This window comes from Xenopus tropicalis, chromosome 6 (assembly GCF_000004195.4).
Source record: "Xenopus tropicalis strain Nigerian chromosome 6, UCB_Xtro_10.0, whole genome shotgun sequence".
Lineage (NCBI taxonomy): Eukaryota > Metazoa > Chordata > Amphibia > Anura > Pipidae > Xenopus > Xenopus tropicalis.
Genome location: NC_030682.2, coordinates 139,986,517 through 140,008,434, shown reverse-complemented (window position 1 = coordinate 140,008,434; position 21,918 = coordinate 139,986,517). Strand labels below are relative to the sequence as shown.

General features: G+C 43.0%; 1 protein-coding gene across 1 annotated transcript in view; it reads right to left on the bottom strand.

Moving 5' to 3' along the window:
• The window catches only part of fer1l6 (fer-1-like family member 6), a 61,115-nt gene extending 48,127 nt beyond the window's left edge, over positions 1-12,988 (bottom strand). The window contains exons 1-8 of the mRNA XM_031904479.1: positions 12,905-12,988; positions 5,324-5,406; positions 4,519-4,648; positions 3,442-3,496; positions 2,326-2,457; positions 1,828-1,890; positions 853-931; positions 29-185 (exon numbers count right to left, since the gene is read on the bottom strand). Of these exons, the coding sequence (XP_031760339.1) occupies positions 29-185; positions 853-931; positions 1,828-1,890; positions 2,326-2,457; positions 3,442-3,496; positions 4,519-4,648; positions 5,324-5,406; positions 12,905-12,936 (731 nt within the window). The 5' untranslated portion in view covers positions 12,937-12,988. The remainder of the gene's footprint in view (positions 1-28; positions 186-852; positions 932-1,827; positions 1,891-2,325; positions 2,458-3,441; positions 3,497-4,518; positions 4,649-5,323; positions 5,407-12,904) is intronic.
• Between the last annotated feature and the right edge of the window lie 8,930 nt (positions 12,989-21,918).

The window sequence follows — 21,918 nt, the reverse complement described above, 5'->3', positions numbered from 1 at the left end:
AATAAATAGACATGGCAGGTAAAATTACTTTTCTATCTGTTCTTCCGCATCACTGATTTTCTGAGAGGACTGCACGGTGTCGCCCTTTCCCGCCACGCTGATGTCACACTTTAGGTACCCTTTTACTCCGGTCCGGATATCACTGGGGTCTGTCAGCAAAGCCCACTTGTCACAGAACTGGTGGCCTGTATAATGAGAAACACAATATCACTGACTTGAGTCCCTTCCCGGGTATTACAAGAGGAGAAAATACAGGCTTTTTATTCCTATATATATATATATATTGCTGCAGAGCCACGGGGTGGATACTGGGACAAAGGCAATTCAGCCTATTGCTGGGGATGGGGGATTTATGAAATATATTAATGTATACTATATACAGTAATATTATATATACACTATATAATAGGGGTTATGCTCAAGAAAACTGTCTACTAAGGAGCAGACCCCATAGCTGCTGGGGAGATCAGGGAGGTAAGGTCCAATGATTCCTTTGCTCCTTCCCCAAACAGACTGCACCCATATCCCTGCAGGGGAGGCCCAGAAATATACCTTTCTTGGGTGCCTAAGGGTGCAATATTAGGCCCGATTCTATCCATGTGACTTATGTGGGTAAATAGAGGAGAAATAGATCTGCCTATAATTGTTTTACAGTCGGTGCCGGTGGCATTATGACACAGCTAGAGGCCACTGAAGTATTATCTATGAGGCCATCTGGTTGTTAGGTTGTTAGTTGTTGTTGTCTGGTTGTTAGGATGACTGACTCTAGCAACCAGCCTGGGTTTTTTGTGTTTGATTGGCAGAATGGAAAATAATTAGGTGCTCAGACCCCTAGCGATCGGAATGACTTACCTGGCTCATTATAAACTGTTCCCAAATCCACTCTGAAAGATCCAATTAAAATGCTTCCTAGAAGCTTGTTGTGCATCACCTGTTGGCCACAAAGCAGTGAAAGTATGTACAAATGCTACACATACTGTTACCTCTCTTTCTTTTATTTAGAGACGCATTCCTGCAAAGTTTTTCAATTAAAAGTATCATCTTACAGCAGACCCTCTGGCATTTGCCAAAATCAACAGATTGCCAGGCCAGGGCTGCATGTACAGATCATTTTGAAGGTTGTTTTTAATATCATTGCAACTAAAAACTGCATTTGTTTCTGTTCTCTGGTTATGACTCTTGAATCAATGTAGCAGAAGTCAGTTCTCCTCGAGGTCTGTGAATCTGCTGGATTCTGCTACATTGTTTCAGGAGTCAGAACCAGCAGTGCAAAGGATATAAACAGCCAGACAGATACTGCTAACAGCAGCAATTACATTTTCATATAAGGTTAAAGCCATTAACATTTTGTAATTAAAGAAATACTGTCATGGGGAAACATGTTTTTTCCAAAACCCATCAGTTAATAGAGCTTCTCCAGCAGAATCCTGCATTGTAATCTGTTTTTCCCATGGGGCTAGCCATATTCTTCATTTCCCAGGGTGCCACAGCCATGTGACCTGTGCTCTGATAAACTTCAGTCACACTTTACTGCTGCGCTGCAAGTTGGAGAGTTACCCCCCCCCCCCACCCCCAGCAGCCGATCAGCAGAACAATGGGAAGAGAGCAAGATAGCTAACATGGTGGATTGCACCCTTATTTGCACTTTGCACCCTGCCCTACCAGCATAATTGCTGTGTATGATGTTTTGCTTTCATAGGAGCTACAATGTTGCTGAGATTGTGGCTTCTCTCCAACTGATTGTCTTTTTGATACAGTTTTAATGTCATTTGCCCAATGGGAAGAGGCCGATTGCCGCTGAGCGACCAGTGTGTGCTCTATACTTACAGACAGTCTGATGATTTTATCAAAGAGCTGCTCCTGTGGTCCAATAAAGTCAAACACAAAGTACTGCAAGAAAGACAAGGTAATATTAACAGAAATGAAATACTGCTCCTCCCACCCAAACCACACTATACAATAGCAGTAATATTTGTCATTTGCAGTGCGCACAAAACACCATTTCATTTAGGCCCGGCCCAATAATGTAAACAAATCTGCAGCCTCTGGTTTGGTAATGAGACGCTCATTCTGGAGCCAGTCCTGCTATTTAATGTACTTTACTTCTGTGTGCTAGGTGCTGTCACTGCTCTAGAACATATGGAAAATCTTCACTTGTAACATTGCTTACTGTGTCCTCAGAACTGGGTGTTCAATATCTCTGATTTATAATGAATATAATGGGGCCCCAGCCTCCCTGCATTGTCAGGGGCCCCTTATCTTCTACTGCAGCCCTTGGTATCAGTAGAATGAAAGTCCATCCCAGCCCCAGGGGTTCAGATTCACCTCATTGTAGAAAGGTGCGTTGGTTCCTTCTTTGACCGTTGTTTGCTTTTTGTCATCGCCGATCTCAATGATCACAACAGGATCAATGTTTTCCCCAATCAGTTGCCGGGCCTCAGTGATTGTTATGGCAATCTGCAGGGGAAAGGAATACACAGCTATTTGTTAGGAATGTACCAGTTTGTGCCCATTGCCAACACACCACATGGACAAGAGGTAGTGGCAGTGCAGCTTGCCCCATAGAAAACACTGAAACCAAATTGTAGCCATGTATTAGTCACATATATCACTTTGCCCTCTTGTTCCGGGTTTTTTTTTACCAGGTACAACTGCTGCTCTGTGGGGCCTTTCTATATGGGCTTCCTATCTAGATCCACTATTGGCAATACATACCACACACACTATTCAGGAAACACTGGGGCGTCTCCAGAGCAAAGCAGGGGGTAAATGATACACTTAGGGACCATTATGACTTTTAGCCCATATACAGTACATGTTCTGCCCCAATATATGTAATGGCTGTCCTACATTTCCCCAAATAACCTATATATACACCAGGGCATCATAAATCAAATCAATAGAAAATGAATTTGAAATAGTCAAATTAGTGTGTTTTCACCAATGGATTCATCTAGGAATTTGTCTCCATGGTTCTCCATTTAGGTAAGTGACGCTAGCATGTTCTGCCATGGAGCTCAGGTCTATCCAGCCGTTGGGATTCTCACCCTTGGACAGACCTGTGTCAGAGCTTCGGTATAATGTTGCCATTATAGGATTGCCACCTGGCCAGTAAAATAGCAGCCAAGGCCGGGGCAGGTATTACAAAAATATATTACCGGTAATTTGTAATAGCTAGTTAAATTGCCCCAGTCTGCCTCCAATCCGCCCCAACCTACCCCTTTTCCTCCCTCTATACTCACTAAATTCTCTTAGAACCAGTCTCGACAATGCGGCTCAGTCCCCATGACATCATGGCTACCATTGTTTACACCTGGAAAAGATGGCAACCCTAGTCGCCAAGGGTCAAGGCCCATGGTGGGTTCCCCAGCACCTACCTCAGTAGTCCCAAACTGTATTTAACAAATGGGACCCAAACCTGGATCATTGTTATGTACTTACCTGGTACGTTTGGATTTTGGTCTCTCCTTCGTGAATCTTGGGCACGAGCTTGGCTCTAATGGATCCAAAACAAAGAAAGGTTTTTTTTGTTTCCATTTTAAGATTAATGAAGTTCTAAAGGAAAGGAATTCTAATACAATTTTCCAGGGCCAATCAGAAATCTGGGCCCCTCCCTTGTGTGACCAGCTGAGCGGGCCCTTTGCTTGTGTAACTGGGCGCAGGAGGGCCTAATAGTGCTACAAAAACAAAAAAGAAGGAAAAAGCCCTAGGATTCAAACCCCATATTTGCTTATTTACTGAAGGAACCCTATTTTATTGCAATGTCCGGTGTCCTGGCGCTATATAAATATATATAGAATAACAATGATATTGTAGCCAGGTTTATTGTGTTTGTGCCAATACATGGAGCAGCAACAGCCCTGTACAGCATTCCATTCCCTGCTCCACTAATCATGGTCTCCTTTATTGTTATACTGTGTATTTATCTATTATTATCTTAATAACCCCCTGTTTGTATTAATGTATTCTACTGTACAGCACTGCGTACATAAGTAGCACTTTATAAATAAAGATATACATACATACATACATACATACATGGTGATGAAGATAATAGCAGTTTAACTCTGCTCATATAATGAATTTGAAACAACAGCACCACCTGTTATCATTTCAGCCAACTGGACACAATCGGCAGAAAATTCATTTTGTGAGAAGAGGAAAGCACTGTGACCAATATTACAATCATTTGTTTTATGCTTTGTGTCAATGCTCTTTTAAGCGTACAAAGATCATAGAATGTGAAAGAAGGCAATTTCCCACAATTAAGTGTTACTTGTGGCAATCCACATAATAGGCAATGGGAAAGCATTTTTGTCACCTGGGGTAGCTCAGATCTACTGCAGCCATTGGCCATAAAGTCAATCTGGCCTTGGTACCATTAAACACATAGTACTGTGGGGAATCATTTAAAGTGACAGTGCATCAGTAATTAAAATAGAAGTCACCATAGACAAAAAGTGTAAAATATATAAATGTCTGTGGTAGACAGACGGTAGAGAGGAAAGGCTCTGATACCTTTTACTCTGCATACATAAAGAAAGGGAGGAGCTTGAGGCAGACAAATCAATGAGGGTTCCATCATCACTGGCTCCTCCTTCGTTTCCTGTGACATCACCATGGAGACTTTCTGCATCATCATGTTTTCCTGAAACAGACCATAAAAAAATGGGAGTCTGATTTGATTCTGCCCCTGGTCTTGACCCTGTCGGTGCCAATTAACACTTGCTTTTCCCTGCAGTTAAATACATAATGTTCCGCAAAATCAAGCTGACTGTGTGGGGCTCATTTAGAGTCGCAAGGGCTAAGCACTAGTAGGGGCGCAAAACTGAGAGTGCAATTGTTGTGTTTTTATTTACCCACAATGCATCATTTTTCCCATGATTACAGTATCATGGAGGTGATTTTTTCACGTCAGTGACTGCGGGGAAATGTGCGCAACCACAACTGCTCTAGCGGTCAGAAATAACCTCAATTCTGGAACTTGCGCGTGAAATTAATGCCACTGTATGGGCAAATCATGCACAAGTGGAAAAGTTTTTAGGGGGCACACACAATTACCCTGCAATTCTGGGTACAAAGCATGACGATTTGCACTTTGCACTGCGTTTGTGAATGAGCCCTTCAGTGCCTACAGTGACCCTATAAATATAAAGCAGGCGCAGCATGGACTTTCTATATTTAGGTTGGTGAGATAAGAACAACACTCAGGGTTATTATCATTGTGCTTCATACGGCATGTGAAACGCAGCTTCTGATTGGCTCACAGGGAGGGAATCCTGTAATCTCACACCTGCTGCAGTGTTTGCTAAATAGGCCTTACCCTGGGCGCCCTTGTTTGCTATGATCAGCCCCTTGTCACCTTTCTTCTTTTTCTTCAGGTGCAGCCCGGAAAAAAGCCCCTTCCTAGGGAGAAAGGGTTACAGTTGAGATTTGCCCTGAGTAACTGAGTTATTACAACCAGCAGTAAGCGTTCTGTTCCGTTACAGGGTATGTGAATACATGTTTGTATAATGAAAGAAAATGTCTCAGCAGCTTTCCAATATTGCAATCATTACACATTTTCAAGTTGCTTGTAATTTGCTATTGAAAGAAGTTTATGTCTGTGATTTGCTATTCCCTGCACTGGCAGTTCTGACTACATACACCATTAATACAGTGTTACAGTAGTCATCTACCCTTCAACCAACACTTCCATGCCCACAATTTATAGTTTGCATTACATATAAATACATAAACTATATATATATATGTATGTATATATATATACCGTATCAAGGTCCCAAGTGGAACTGAAACATTAGGGCTGATTCACTAAAGTGCGTTAAAACGAGCGCTATTTATAGCATGCAGTAAAGTTTTTATCGCGTCTAAATTTTCGCGACTTAACGCACGATTCACTAAAATCATACTTGTGTTAATTTACGCGCGATACTGCATGCTTTGTTTAGTCATGAAGACTATTTTCGTGCGGTATTTGACGGTACATGCACTAATCAACGCACCACGTATAAATAGTCGCCATGTTAGCCATTGACAGAACGTGCGCTAATCAAAGCCCCACGTATAAATAGTCGCCGCATATAAATAGTAGCCGCATATAAATAGTCGCCGCATATAAATAGTAGCCGCATATAAATAGTTGTGCGAATAAACGCACGCCATGTTAGCCATACGCGCCAATACTGTACTGGAAAATTACTGTACTGAAAATGCCCATTTCCCGGCAAACTGGCGGCTGCATCACTCTGGGGCCAACACAGACTTGAATAAATCCCACTGCAAAGTCCATTGTGTTGCCAAAAGCTCATGAACTGTACTTTTCTATAATTACCGCCTGCCCCAAGTAGGGGTTAATATTCGCACAGACTAATGCGATATTTAGCGCGTCTGTTTGTGAATCATGCGTTAGTGTTATTTTGGCGCGCAAATTAACACATGCGATGTGCGACTTAACGCACGCAGTAATACTGTAGTGAATCGCGCGTTAATGTTCGCGTCAATTTTAACGCAAAAAAGCGTGCGATTAAAATTAACGCACTTTAGTGAATCAACCCTATTTGAACACAAATAGAACAAAGAAAAGTTGTTGATGTAAACTGGTGTGCCGATCCCTCCTATGGCCATACATATATATACAGTATATACATACTATGGACCGCATTTACAATAAACAGGGCAAGGTGCAAAGAGAAAAATAGACATTTTTTCCAGTTTGCCGTGTCTGTTGTACCCTGAGGAGATGGGCAGTATATGGGCACCACTAACTTGTAAAGTTGGGGAGCACCACGAGAAGCAGTAGTGATAGGGAGCCCCCGGCCCATAAGTGTCACAGGAGCAGGAGAGTCTTTATACATGGCCTGATCATGGAAGATGGATACCCCACCTTTCCCTCAGTTCTGCCCCTGTATTTAGCCCCAAGGTGCTCTGCATTTTCTTTTCTATAGAGGCACCCAAAACACTAGGCCCTTGTCCTACCTCCCTAGGCACGGACCCTTTGGTGCCTATATATTTATTTGTATATTTAGACATACAGCCCTGAAGTATTCTCCTTATGGTAAATTTCCCCCCCGTATGGGCCCCAAGGCATGTCATGTTGTGCCCCTTAGCACTCCGACACTTGTACTCATAAATAAGTCCTTTTGATTCAAATTCTAAATGAGTCCTTTCATTATATCCATTTAGTGCATGCTTAAATGTAAGTTTTATCCATGCAGAATATAGATTTCACAATGGGAGAAGTGACAGCCATTAGGCTAATGCCCCACGGATGGATTTGTTGCCTGTAATAAATCTCTGCTACCGAGGGTGGCTAATCTCCCCGAAATGCCTATCTACCAGCAACAAAGTGAATGGCCAGTGGAAAAGCATATGCACATCTTAATTTGCACTTTGTTGCTGGAGGAAAGGCATTTTCGAGAGATTAGTCGGCCACAGTAGCAGAGATTTATCGTGGGCTAATAATCTCCCCGTGGGGCATTAGCCTAATAGTATCATTTCTCTCTATCTGCACCCATTTTTGCTGCGTTAGGCTTTTTTTGCTGACTGACATTATTTTAGAGATTTTACAAAGCAGTCAGGGCTGTCTTTCATTTGTATCCAGTATTAATGGAAAGGGACGTTTCCTGCAGTTTCAGGCCATTTCTAATCCTGTGTCAGGCGATGATGAAGGAGGAAAGTTACAATGAACCTCTCCCTGGGGCCTTGAGCAGTCAGCTTGGCCCAAAGAGTTATGGGCTCGGAGAATCATCAAAGGACACAATAAAACATGTAATTAATGGTACTGAGCCCTCAGCTCTTGTGCTTAACCCCCTATGTATAATGCATACCATACAAAGCTAGAAGGTTAAAGAGTCAGTGGACACAAGAGGATTATGGGACATGTAGTTTAAATGTTTCCCACTTACAGTAAGCCTAACGCATATGTAAAAGTAGAATCTTCCCTAAAAGATCCCAAAGTATTTATTCTGTTATTCCCTATTATCTGTCTCTTAACTTCACTACACATTTATATCCCTGGCTGGGGCTGAGCAAGGGGTGTGGTTGGGGTGCTGCAGGGTGTGGTCAGGGTGTGGCATGGGCGTGGCCAAACGCATCACAGATTGAATTCCTAGGCTTCCCATGTTTCTGCCCACCACCATTTACGGTATCATCTAATCCTGTTTGTTATATGGGGTTACCCTTAACTCCCCCATACAGGAAATACATCACAGTGGGGCAAACAAGAATTCCCAGCCTGCAGGTAGGTTCCTTCCACCTTTCATTTTCTATTATATTTCAATTCAGTGAAACTGCTTTTTATAGAGTGAGGGCAGTTTATCATGTTCCTACACTTACATTTAGAGGTAATAAGATTTACCAATGTAGTTGCCCATAGCAACCAATCAGATATTTGCTTTCATTTTCCAGCTTATAGTAGACTGATCAAATCTGACTGTGGACCTGGCTATTGACCACCTATATTTGTGAGCCCTATGTATGTGAATGTGAGTTAGTCTGGTCTGGGTTAGATAAGGTGAGTGTTTGTGTGTACAAGTGTGTGACACTGGGTGTATGTGTGTGTATACAAGGATGTGGTCACATGTGTTAGGGCAATGTCCCATGGGGAGATTAGTCTCCCACAATAAATCTCTGCTAGCCTTTCCACCAGCAATACAGGGAATTGCCAGAGGCCTATGCATTGCTTCGAATTTGGGCCAGAGACCCTGGCAACCAGAAAGGTGAAACGCATGTGCAGTATGAAGCGAGGAGGGAAAGGAAGGGAGAATACCTGTTTAGAGATGGCTGCCTGTTCTAGAAAATGTGCAGTAAGTGTGACTGAGTAAATATGTGATTAGGTGAGCCAAAAGTGTGGCGTTTTTACTAAACAATAGGAGGACTATTGGGCAGTATGCTTTTTACATTTTGACTTGCATTCTCCTTTAAAATGGCAATGACAGTCATGGGAAAACATGTTTTTTTTTTTTTAAAAAAAAGTCACATCAGCAGAATCCTGCATTGTAATCTGTTTTTCCCAAACAGATTTTTAGGTTTAATTTAGAAATTAGCCATGTGATCTGTGCTCTGATAAACTTCAGTCACACTTTACTGCTGGGCTGCAAGTTGGAGTGATATCCCCCCTCACCCCCAGCCGATCAGCAGAACAATGGGAAGGGAGCAAGATAGCAGCTCCCAGTAGGTATCAGAATAGCACTCAATAGTAAGAAATCCAAGTCTGGCTTGGGACTCCTCCAGTTACATGGGAGTAGGAGAAACAATAGGTTAGCTGAAAGCAGTTCTAATGTGTAGCGCTGGCTCCTTCTGAAAGCTCAGACTCAGGCACACTTTACTGCTGGGCTGCAAGTTGGAGTGATATCCCCCCCTCCTCACCCCCAGCAGCCGATCAGCAGAACAATGGGAAGGGAGCAAGATAGCAGCTCCCAGTAGGTATCAGAATAGCACTCAATAGTAAGAAATCCAAGTCTGGCTTGGGACTCCTCCAGTTACATGGGAGTAGGAGAAACAATAGGTTAGCTGAAAGCAGTTCTAATGTGTAGCGCTGGCTGAAAGCTCAGACTCAGGCACAATGCACTGAGATGGCGCCTACACACCAATATTACAGCTACAAATACATTTGTTGGTTCAAGAATAAAATGTTAAATGGCAGAGGGAATTATTTGCTGTGTGACAGTGTCATTTAGAAATAAAAAGTGCCCCATAAAAATCATCACAAAAATTAAGTCCCAAAATGTTACTCATTGGAGTAACATGGTGGAATCTGGAAGTGTTTATGTGCCTTTTCTCTATAATCCAACTGAAGAAGCACTTGTCAAAAGCTAGTATAATAACCCTTTACTGCAGTTTGTTTTCTGTGTGTTTTATTGCCCCAAATCAGATTGAGTATTTTGGTTTGAAGTTACATTAATTTAACATTGTATTGATTTCGGAGATATTTTAAACCTCTATTTTGAGAAAGTTCTATAAAACCAGAAGGAAGTTTAGGAGAGTTGGCAGGTCCCGGCTACCCGCCTGCTTATAGCTATAGATATTTTATGAGTTTGCCCTATGCTTATTATATGCCATTATAGCAGGGATATTTATGATTATGTCCTGTCCATATCCCTCAGACCATCCTGCCATCAGCTCAAGCCACTGTTTAAAGCAGCTCTGAGAATAGATTTCCAACTACAATTCTGTAAGAGCTGAATTTCCCCAGCAGCCACACAATGACTTCTATGCTATTGTATTGTGTCTGTGGAGTAGTAACAGCACAAGAAGCCTCACCATAACCATCAATTCAACAGCCCATTGGGGCTCCCCATCAGCACATTACTTGTTACACTGCTGCAATAATCTATATTTTAGTGGCTCCTGGGGGAGAAGGCTGGAAACCCATTAGGGGTCATTTACAGGGATCCTGGATGCAAGTAAATGGGGCGCAAAGAACCCCTTAAAGCTCATTCTACAATCACTTGGATCCAGGGTCTTGCTGAAACCCCCTTTTATTGTATCTTATCTCTCGGACTTTGCTACTTTATTCTTTTCAAGCCTTTTCATACACTGTGGTGAAACTAGAGGGGTGCACTTCATCCAAACCAAAGTAAAAACCCTTAGGTGACCTTGGTAGCTGATTATACAATTATTTGGTATTTGGGTTCAGGTTAGAGTTTGGTACTTGGCCAAATCTTTTGGGAAGGGTTTGGTAGCATTTAGTCAACACCCCCCCCTCAAAAAAAAAAGTGGATCCTAGTACAAAGGCAAACTATGGGGCACATTCATTAAAGTATGATTGAATCCTGATGTTTTTGCGACTTTTTCGTTAATTTGCATGGGTTTGCGTGACAATTAGTGTGACAAAAACTTATTTGTTGCGCCGAGTACGAAAGTTTTGGATTCATTCAAGCTTCGTTATCGTGACTTTCCTTGGGCCAGGTTGGAGCTGCAGAGTGCCATTGAGCCCTATGGGAGACTTTCCTTGGGCCGGGTTGGAGCTGCAGAGTGCCATTGAGCCCTATGGGAGACTTTCCTTGGGCCGGGTTGGAGCTGCAGAGTGCCATTGAGCCCTATGGGAGACTTTCCTTGGGCCGGGTTGGAGCTGCAGGGTGCCATTGAGCCCTATGGGAGGCTTTCCTTGGGCCGGGTTGGAGCTGCAGAGTGCCATTGAGCCCTATGGGAGACTTTCCTTGGGCCGGGTTGGAGCTGCAGAGTGCCATTGAGTCCTATGGGAGACTTTCCTTGGGCCGGGTTGGAGCTGCAGAGTGCCATTGAGCCCTATGGGAGACTTTCCTTGGGCCGGGTTGGAGCTGCAGAGTGCCATTGAGCCCTATGGGAGACTTTCCTTGGGCCGGGTTGGAGCTGCAGAGTGCCATTGAGCCCTATGGGAGGCTTTCCTTGGGCCGGGTTGGAGCTGCAGAGTGCCATTGAGCCCTATGGGAGACTTTCCTTGGGCCGGGTTGGAGCTGCAGAGTGCCATTGAGCCCTATGGGAGACTTTCCTTGGGCCGGGTTGGAGCTGCAGAGTGCCATTGAGCCCTATGGGAGACTTTCCTTGGGCCGGATTTGGGCCAGAATTAAATGATTCAGTTGCTTGAAACTGTATTACCTCTAGCATTTTACAGGGAGGAGGAAACCAGGGGAATGAGAGGGGAATAAAAGAGATGTGGGGTTCTTCACCATTTCAGTTCCAACTTGCCAATACTTAGTGGTGTTTTGGGGGACAATGTTTTTTTTCTTGTATATACTACAAACAAATTACCCCCCACTGCAGCTTTTGCCATGCATAACATGGTCTGAAATACCAATGCCCAGTGCCTGCGGGTTAAAGCATCTGCGGTAGGGAGCATGCTGAGCTGAGAAAATATGTAGAAAGAACATTCTGTTACCTTTTCAATATATTAGAGCATTCTATAATAATCCTGCCTTCCATACTAATTTTTATCTTCTTAGAGCCTATAGTTATAGGGACCCACAGTGGTAAAACCTGGCCAGAAGAATATAGATAGTTTTGCAAATTACTGTAACTTTGCCCAAGATGGGCTGCAATATGTATCACTCTATCCATGGCCTTTTCAGTACTTAAGCCTCTGGTACTGATGGTGCACCGAGCCCAGAAGAGGAATGAGCTATCCCGATCTACCTACAGGCCATCACAGACTAGAGGGAAGCTTCTTTTTTAAAAATAGCAAATAACTACAAAAATACAACAAAAATAGCCCTCACTCATTTATTGTAACTCCTCCAGCAATACTCTGGGACTGCAGTACCAAGACAGAGTGCCACACAGACCTGACGGATGCTATGTGACCTACTCAATAGTAGCTAAAACAACTTAAGGGAAGGAAAAATCAAATGTTATCCCCCCTTCCTCTTGGGCTATAGAGTGCTATCAAGTGCCAGCCAGACAACCACCTCCTTTCTCTCTGCCAATGACCCTAAATAATTAGGGTAAGTTGCTGTAACTGGGGGATAATATTTATAGTGAGGCAAGATTGTGCCGGGGGAATGATAGTGTGTATAGTAAAACAAGATGGTGGGGATGTAAGTGTTGGATATTGTATAGTAAGGCAACACAGCATCAATAATACCCTATTTTAGGGTTGTCCAAAAACAGCTAGAGAGCCACAGGCTAGATTTTAAGTAACAGGTTATTTTGCCTTAGACCACCCCACTACAAACACATTATTGAGCCTAAACTTAAGAGAGAAATGGAACCATAGAAAATATGAACAAAAGCTACTGAACCATCAATGAACTGATTTGAAGAACCCCTGATTTTACATTTAGACCAGTATTGCCTTTCACATATGCAGACCCCTATATGCACCCCATATACCTGCAGTTAAAGCCAATCACAGCAGCACAACATTCCATTAATACCTGGACAAGGTGCTACTTTGGGCCTTAAAGATAAGGCAAAGGCTACTCACTTTTGGCTGTGGGGGCTCTCCATAGGATCCATGGTCCAAAGGAATGCTAGCTATAAAGGCACATCTGATTGCTGCAAGTTCTCAAAGCCCAGTGTGTTTAATGAAGGCTTTGGTGCCCTGTGAGATGGGACTTATCAGCTATGCAAACACACGCAGAGATGTTGGACCTGAAATCCCAGCAGTGTAAATAATCCCTTTCTTGACTGTAGGTTATGTACTTAAGCCTATACCTGTAACAATGAACCAATCTAATACAGTAATTGTATATCTTAATATACAGAGAATCATTTGATTTCTTTTGTACTGTCTATAGAATGTTCCAGGTTCAACCCTTGCCCCAAAGTCTTTTAGTGTGCAACAGGCACAGGGACAGGGAGATAAAGGGACACAAAATTATATCACAGGCGATGGATTTGGAAGTTGAAATTGGAGGCCCTTTAAGGTGGCCATACACGCACCAATAATATCGTAGGAAACCCTGTTTCGTACGATATTCGGTGCGTGTATGGCAAGTCGGCGAGGCGACCGATATCGCAGGAGACTGCTGATATCGGTCAACTCGCCAATCGGGCGGGTTAGAAAATTGAAGGCGCCCAAGCAAAATCTATGTTCAGGGCTGAATTGGCAGAAGGAGGCAGAAATCCTATTGTTTCTACCTCCATATCTGACAATTCAGCCCAGAACGTCAGTGGAGGGTTGGAATGATCTTTCGTGTGACCGATGAATCGAGAATCGTGTGATCGAGAATTGCCACATGTGTGGTCAGCTTTAGAGCTTAGTAGCTCGGCCTGGGGTGGGGGCAACTACAGAGATTTCAGAAGTACAACTAGACACATCCTTTTGACCACCATTTCCCAGAAAGGTCCTGATGAAGTACTAACTGGATAAAAATGTATTTGATGTCATTGGGGGAGGCTTTATGGCAAATTGTAAGTGACTGGGGAGAGTGGAGGCAGGGGGCAACTGGCCATATAAATCATTGCAATTTTCACTGATAATTAGTCCACTGAAATACACCGTTTCATCAGTCTTTAAATGAGGTTGAATAGGGCTGCCTGCATTGCTTGTTCTGCTAATGTTGCAGAGGTTTATGTTTTGGAGTAAGGTTATGGACACTCTCAGGGGGGACCACCCTCTCTTCCAGGAGTAGGTCAACAACTATGTTTTCAGGCCCTGGGGTGCAACAGCCATGGGTATCTTGGGCCAGCCTACAATATTATTTCATGTAACCACATATCATTAATTTGGACATGAAACCTTTTTTGGGGACTGTCCTCTCTTTCATAAGAAGGTCAAAGCCCACTTGTCCCATCACCTACAACAGATCACCACTCTGTCTGACCAAACAGATCGGGTACCACCAGCCAAATGCAACAAAATAAAGGTTTTTAATGGTGCTGAGCTTCAATCTGCTATCCATTAACCCCAAATCACAGACCATCTGACCATTTCATAGTATCGGAGAACTACTCAGCAGCATATTGGGACCAAGGACCAAACATGCACCAAGTGTTTTTTATAGGTGCTGAGCTTTAATCTGACATCTTTTACCCCGAAATCCCATACCTACCCATCTGACCAATGAGACTGCACTTTCCATAGTATCGAAGAATTAACCAGCAGCGCATTATGCTGAGCTTCACTCAAAGTATTTATCCCAAACTTTACTCATTTAGACTCCGATAAAAGTGGCAAATAAAATGTAAATATATATCTATATTTATATTATTCATAGAACTGCATCTCTGTAGTTCGATGCCTGAAGGCAATGGAATACATTTTCATAGCAGGGAGAATATAAGTAGGGAAAAGCAAAGGGCTCAGGGAGAAAAAGGACTTAGAATAAGAGTGTTTATATTTGCTAAATGGGTGTTTTGCCTTTCACCTGATAAGCGCAGGGTGGGGAGCTCTAACTAAGGACACCGCAGAATCCACAATAGGGTTTATTTGATACAGTGAATATTAGTTCTCTCTGCACGATTTCATTTCTATTTGAAAGAGTTTCTCCCTGTTTTTTAAACATGTGATATTTTACTGGAAGCCAAGGGTAACTGGCGCTGGCGAGAATTATTGTGGACCATAATTTTTTTTCCAGCTTTCATTAATTGCAAAGTCTTAGTGGTTTTGACATTAAGTGTAAATGTAATTGGTATTGGAAGCAGCATTTGTCTGGCAGTTTTTGATACCTTGCACTACTGTCTCTGACTTCTGACACAATGTCGCAAAAGACACCAGTGAAGTCCTTTGCAAATTAAACATGAAACCCAAACTCTTTTTTTATTAAATCATCCACACTTGTATTAAATGTATGTTAAAATTTGAGCTGTCAATCAATCAAATGACTGAGGCATAGAGGCAGAGCAGGCACTATATTATTGACATCTCAGATTTTTAATTACCATTACTTTCGCTGTTCATTCAGCACTTCCTAGAAGTCACCTAGATGTTGAATGCACATTATGTTCGCCTTAATAACAGTGACCACAAAATAGCTGCTTGCTGTCGTAACTTCCAAGATGGAAGGAAACAAAGTGTAAATAATTTATATAGTGTAAGTGAAGTTTATTTTTGTCAATGTGATAGAAAAGGATTTGTAATTATTTCCTAGGATGACAGGTCCCCTTTAAATGTGTAATACCCAAAACCCACAGCAGGGTAAATGTAGCAGCAATTTTATGCATAGTACCCCCCAGAATAACTTGCAGGATAAATTTAGTTCCAATACCATGTATAACACCCCAGGACACATGAGAAGTTACATGCAAAGCCTATTTAGTGTATGTATAATTTCCCCAGATACAGGCAGTGCCAGGGTATCATGGGTATCATAACCCCGGAACACATGGCAGTTCGATTCCTGGAGCTGGCCCTGTATTCATCCTGTTCATGTGTTTGATTAAAAAAGGAAATAATATTTATTTTATATCTGATCTACGCCCTCGCTGTGAGCTGGCATTGGCAGTACGTGCGGGCATGAGCTGAATTAGTGACGCCGGCTGATAAGGTCCCCGTTGAATAATGAATGGGTGGCGCTTGTTGGACAGACAGGAATTACACCAGGCTGCAGGATTTATATCTACAAATGAAGATAATATATCTATGTATGTAATCTATATATGTATCATCCTACTGACGGACAATATGAGCTGCCCTGCGTGGGTGGAACAACCTGCTCTCTGCCCTTAATAATGAGTCAGCCATGGAAATCAGGGTACGACTTCTTCCAATAATCTTGCTAGTGTGCCCACATTACCCAGCATTAATCTGTTCTGTGCAGGCCCACACTGGGATTCAAAATAGGCCCTGGCATCAGGGGTGGGGCCAGCCAACCGGGCACCCTAGGTAACCCTGTAGATCACCTCAACTCTGTACCTCCCCCCCCCCGGTTGTGTGCGAACCAGGGATGCACCAAACCCAGTTTTTTGGGTTCGGCCAAACCCCCAAATCCGTCCAATGGATTTGCTGAAATGCACCCCCGAATACCAAACCGAATCCAAATCCTAATTCGTACATGCTAATTATGATTTGGCTTCGATTTGGCCAAATCGGAACCCTGCCGAAAAATAACGAATCCTGGAAAAATTCCAAACCGAATCATAGATTTGGTGCATCCCTAGTGTGTGCACATGTGCAATTCCATCGTCGGGGGGTCTTTGCAATGACAAGGGCAGACTAGGGGTAGGCAGGAGAGTTACCGGCCCCCTCATCGTTGTGCCCTAGGCAGGGGCTTCCTCTGCCTGCCCCTAATTCCGGCCCTGCCTGGCATTTCAAATACACCCAAGCACAATGGTGTCACTAGTGTGCACCGCATCCCCTGTAAAAAATGTTTTGAAGTTTCCCGATGCCCAGTTTTCCATACTGGGACCATTAAGTAACATCATATAAATGATAAAGTAAAGTCAACGTGTCAATGTAATCCTCAACCGATGGAATTTTGTAACATAGGTTTTTATTGGCTCTGGAGGCCCTATCCATTGTCCAATAATCTGCTAAGGGCAAATAAGCAGTCACTGTAGGGCCGGCTTTACATTTATTCCCCATTGACACAAACCTCAAAGCATTCAGCTTGTGCTGATAGTGTATCGCCACCTGCTGGTGATGCAGAATAAGACATGCAGAAGGGTTCCACCGCAGTTTGTTACAGGTTAAGTAAATATTTCCAGAGAAAACAGCAGGAAACTCTGAGTATTTGATAAGAGTGCGGATAAAAGCAGCCAATGGTTAGTGAGACACCATCATCAAATACAGTTTCTGTTTGTGGCTGAAAACAATGCGTAATATTTAGCAAATTTGTGCATCCGGTGTGTGTTTGTGAGATAACTGCCCAATGATTTCCCATTTGGTGCCATCACCATTGAATTGATCCACAGGCATTCTACCCCTTGCCATTAGCAGCAGCCTGTGTGACCAATGCCACTGGAACAGACAAATGAAGAATTAGAGAATGCTGCTACAAGTTTTAGTATGTTAAAGAATCGCCTATTCTAAGCAACTTTTCCACTGGTCTTCATTATTTATTTCTTATAGCTTTTAATCTATTTGCCTTCTAACTCTTTGCAACTTTCAAATGGGGGTCACTGACCCCAGCAGCCAAAAAGCTATTGCTCGGTGAGCATACAACTGTATTGTTATTGTTACTTTTTATAACTTGTTTTTATATTCAGGTCCTCTGCTATTCATTTACCATCGTCTCATTCAAACTGCTACCTGGTCGCTAAGGTAATGTAGACCCTAGCAACCAGATAGCTGCTGAAACTCCAAACTGCAGAGTTGCTGCACAAAAAGTGAAATAACAAAAAAACTACAAATAAAAAATGAAGACCAATTGCAAATTGACTCAGAATATTACTCTCTACACTATACTAAAAGTTAACTCAAAGATGAACAACACCTTTAATGTCTTCGTCAGCTGCTTCCCCTTCTATAAACATGGCCCTGAAGAGGACAATAATAAACAGGGCTGCGATTAGTGGTGGTGGCTCCCAAGTCACAGCAGACTTGATTGGCCCTTATTATATCTATAAAACAGAATTGGCCAATAGAGCTTGGGAACCTGGCTGTGCTGGCCCTGCAACCCCAGTGCTGCATCGCCACAATGGTACCCACTGCACCACCATGCTGGCCAATAAGAACATTGTATGTGCATTGATGTATGTAATGTACATATGTTAATTGAAAGATGTGCAATATATACATCTATATGCTGTATATCTTGTAAATAGTGCTTAGAGATGTAATCCATTATAATCAGTGCTTTGTGATGTAATCAGTTATAATCGGTATATACAGTGGCTTGCAAAAGTATTCGGCCCCCTTGAACTTTTCCACATTTTGTCACATTACAGCCACAAACATGAATCAATTTTATTGGAATTCCACGTGAAAGACCAATACAATAGTGGTGTACACGTGAGAAGTGGAAGGAAAATCATACATGATTCCAAACATTTTTTACAAATAAATAACTGCAAAGTGGGGTGTGCGTAATTATTCAGCCCCCTTTGGTCTGAGTGCAGTCAGTTGCCCATAGACATTGCCTGATGAGTGCTAATGACTAAATAGAGTGCACCTGTGTGTAATCTAATGTCAGTACAAATACAGCTGCTCTGTGACGGCCTCAGAGGGTGTCTAAGAGAATATTGGGAGCAACAACACCATGAAGTCCAAAGAACACACCAGACAGGTCAGGGATAAAGTTATTGAGAAATTTAAAGCAGGCTTAGGCTACAAAAAGATTTCCAAAGCCTTGAACATCCCACGGAGCACTGTTCCACCGATCATTCAGAAATGGAAGGAGTATGGCACAACTGTAACCCTACCAAGGCACGGCCGTCCCCCTAAACTCACAGGCCGAACAAGGAGAGCGCTGATCAGAAATGCAGCCAAGAGGCCCATGGTGACTCTGGGGGAGCTGCAGAGATCTACAGCTCAGGTGGGGGAATCTGTCCATAGGACAACTATTAGTCGTGCACTGCACAAAGTTGGCCTTTATGGAAGAGTGGCAAGAAGAAAGCCATTGTTAACAGAAAACCATAAGAAGTCCCGTTTGCAGTTTGCCACAAGCCATGTGGGGGACACAGCAAACATGTGGAAGAAGGTGCTCTGGTCAGATGAGACCAAAATGGAACTTTTTGGCCAAATGCAAAACGCTATGTGTGGCGGAAAACTAACACTGCACATCACTCTGAACACACCATCCCCACTGTCAAATATGGGGGGGCAGCATCATGCTCTGGGGGTGCTTCTCTTCAGCAGGGACAGGGAAGCTGGTCAGAGTTGATGGGAAGATGGATGGAGCCAAATACAGGGCAATCTTGGAAGAAAACCTCTTGGAGTCTGCAAAAGACTTGAGACTGGGGCGGAGGTTCACCTTCCAGCAGGACAACGACCCTAAACATAAAGCCAGGGCAACAATGGAATGGTTTAAACCAAAACATATCCATGTGTTAGACTGGCCCAGTCACAGCCCAGATCTAAATCCAATGGAGAATCTGTGGCAAGATCTGAAAACTGCTGTTCCCAAACACTGTCCATCTAATCTGACTGAGCTGGAGCTGTTTTGCAAAGAAGAATGGGCAAGGATTTCAGTCTGTAGATGGGCAAAGCTGGTAGAGACATACCCTAAAAGCCTGGCAGCTGGAATTGCAGCAAAAGGGGGTTCTACAAAGTATTGACTCAGGGGGCTGAATAATTACGCACACCCCACTTTGCAGTTATTTATTTGTAAAAAATGTTTGGAATCATGTATGATTTTCCTTCCACTTCTCACGTGTACACCACTTTGTATTGGTCTTTCACGTGGAATTCCAATAAAATTGATTCATGTTTGTGGCTGTAATGTGACAAAATGTGGAAAAGTTCAAGGGGGCCAAATACTTTTGCAAGCCACTGTATGTATATACACAAGAGCCATGAACATCCTGTGAATTATATATATATATTATATCTATATATAAACAGTGCTAAGTGATATATAAACGGTGCTAAGTGATGTCATCCGTTATAATCAGCATTTAGTGATGTAATTTCTGTCACATGACTTACTGAAGCTTGTGTATTATGATAAATAATGTACCCCCTGTTGTAAAAGGTTCCATGACCTGTAAAAAAGCACTCAGCCTTTGTCCTTGTCCCTTTATATGGGCACAGAACCCCTCAGTGACTTCTAATATCCTTATCATTTACAGTAGGGGGTACATTATCCCTTATAATACATGAGTGATACTCAGAGTTCCCTGTATAACTCAGCCTGCAGCCTTGTGCCTTTATATGGGCACAGAACCCCTCAGTGACTGCTAATATCCTTATCATTTACAGTAGGGGGTACATTATCCCTTATAATACATGAGTGATACTCAGAGTTCCCTGTATAACTCAGCCTGCAGCCTTGTGCCTTTATATGGGCACAGAACCCCTCAGTGACTGCTAATATCCTTATCATTTACAGTAGGGGGTACATTATCCCTTATAATACATGAGTGATACTCAGAGTTCCCTGTATAACTCAGCCTGCAGCCTTGTGCCTTTATATGGGCACAGAGCCCCCCAGTGACTGCTAATATCCTTATCATTTACAGTAGGGGGTACATTATCCCTTATAATATATGAGTGATACTCAGGCGCCAGGCAGGTACCTCTCTTGCCCACCCCTAGTACATGCTCTATTGCCCCAGCCGCTTGTCTAGTGCGGCACCCCACCAATGTCAGGGCGGGGTCCAGGGGGCGGGGTGACCGGTTGGGTTGCCTAGGACACCCAGTCGCCCCTGTATAATATCCTTATATTTTACAATAGGTGGTACATTATTCACTATATATACATATCAATAAATATTATGCTTTTACTCTCACACATTCTGTGGAAGCGTGGGTAAATACCATAAGGAAGCCGCAAGTGGTTAGGCATTACGGAATTAGAAGTGATTGCCAGCTCCCACGCCTGGATTCAGTCAATATATTGTTGTTTCTCAGGAATTCCTTCAGGACAGAGCAGGGAACCCTGTGTGTTTAAATCTGTAAGAAGAGTAAACAGAGGGCTGTAGGGGCATAGTCCAGCCAACAGCTGGGTAACGTGGGCACAATAGGCGGCCAATACAGTAAACTCTTGTTAAGTTACTTCTACCTGAAATTATTTGCTTAAGGCTTAGAAATTCAATCCCATGGTGCTAATATTACGCTGAAAGCAATTTAACCCCCAGCAATAATAGTAAAATACTTCCTTCTCAGAAAGTGACTGTTCTACATAATGCCTTGGGGAACTGACAGTTAAAGGGATACAGTCATCCAATATGTGGCCCCTTAGCAGGCAGTTTTACCGTAGGCAGAGCAGTTCCCTTTCACCTTAAGCAATGATAGGCAGGGGAGGGATATTGGCCACTTTGGCTCTTCCTATGGGCACTATGGTAGCAAGTGTGGCCTAGGCCTTAGAGGTTCAGATTTCTGAGACTGCTGCTCTATTTATTCCTATTTAGAGATGTAGCGAACTGTTCGGCGGCGAACTAATTGGCGCAAACATCGGGTGTTCGCAAGTTCGGAAGTTTGCGAACTTTTCGCGTATGTTCGCAATTTGGGTTCGCTGCGGTTTTTTTTCCGCTGCGTTTTTTCTCTGCCTAAAAACGCCGCACAAGCCACACATGGCGTTTTTCAGCCTAGTACTGGTGTAAGCAAATCCTGTTTCCATGGTGCTAATAGTGCGAAATAGCAAAAAACGCCGTGTATTTCCGCTAGGTCTGCCAGCTGCCTTTGCGGTTTTACGCAACGCTGTGTCAACAACGTATTTTTCAGAGAAATTTTTGCCCTTGATCCCCCTCCTGCATGCCACTGTCCAGGTCATGGCACCCTTTAAACAACTTTAAAATCAGTTTTCTGGCCAGAAATGGCTTTTCTAGGTTTTAAAGTTCGCCTTCCCATTGAAGTCTATGGGGTTCGCAAAGTTCGCGAATATTCTCGCTTTTTGGCGTAAGTTCGCTACATCCCTATTCCTATTTCATTACCAAATTAAGCAAAGGCCACTTCCC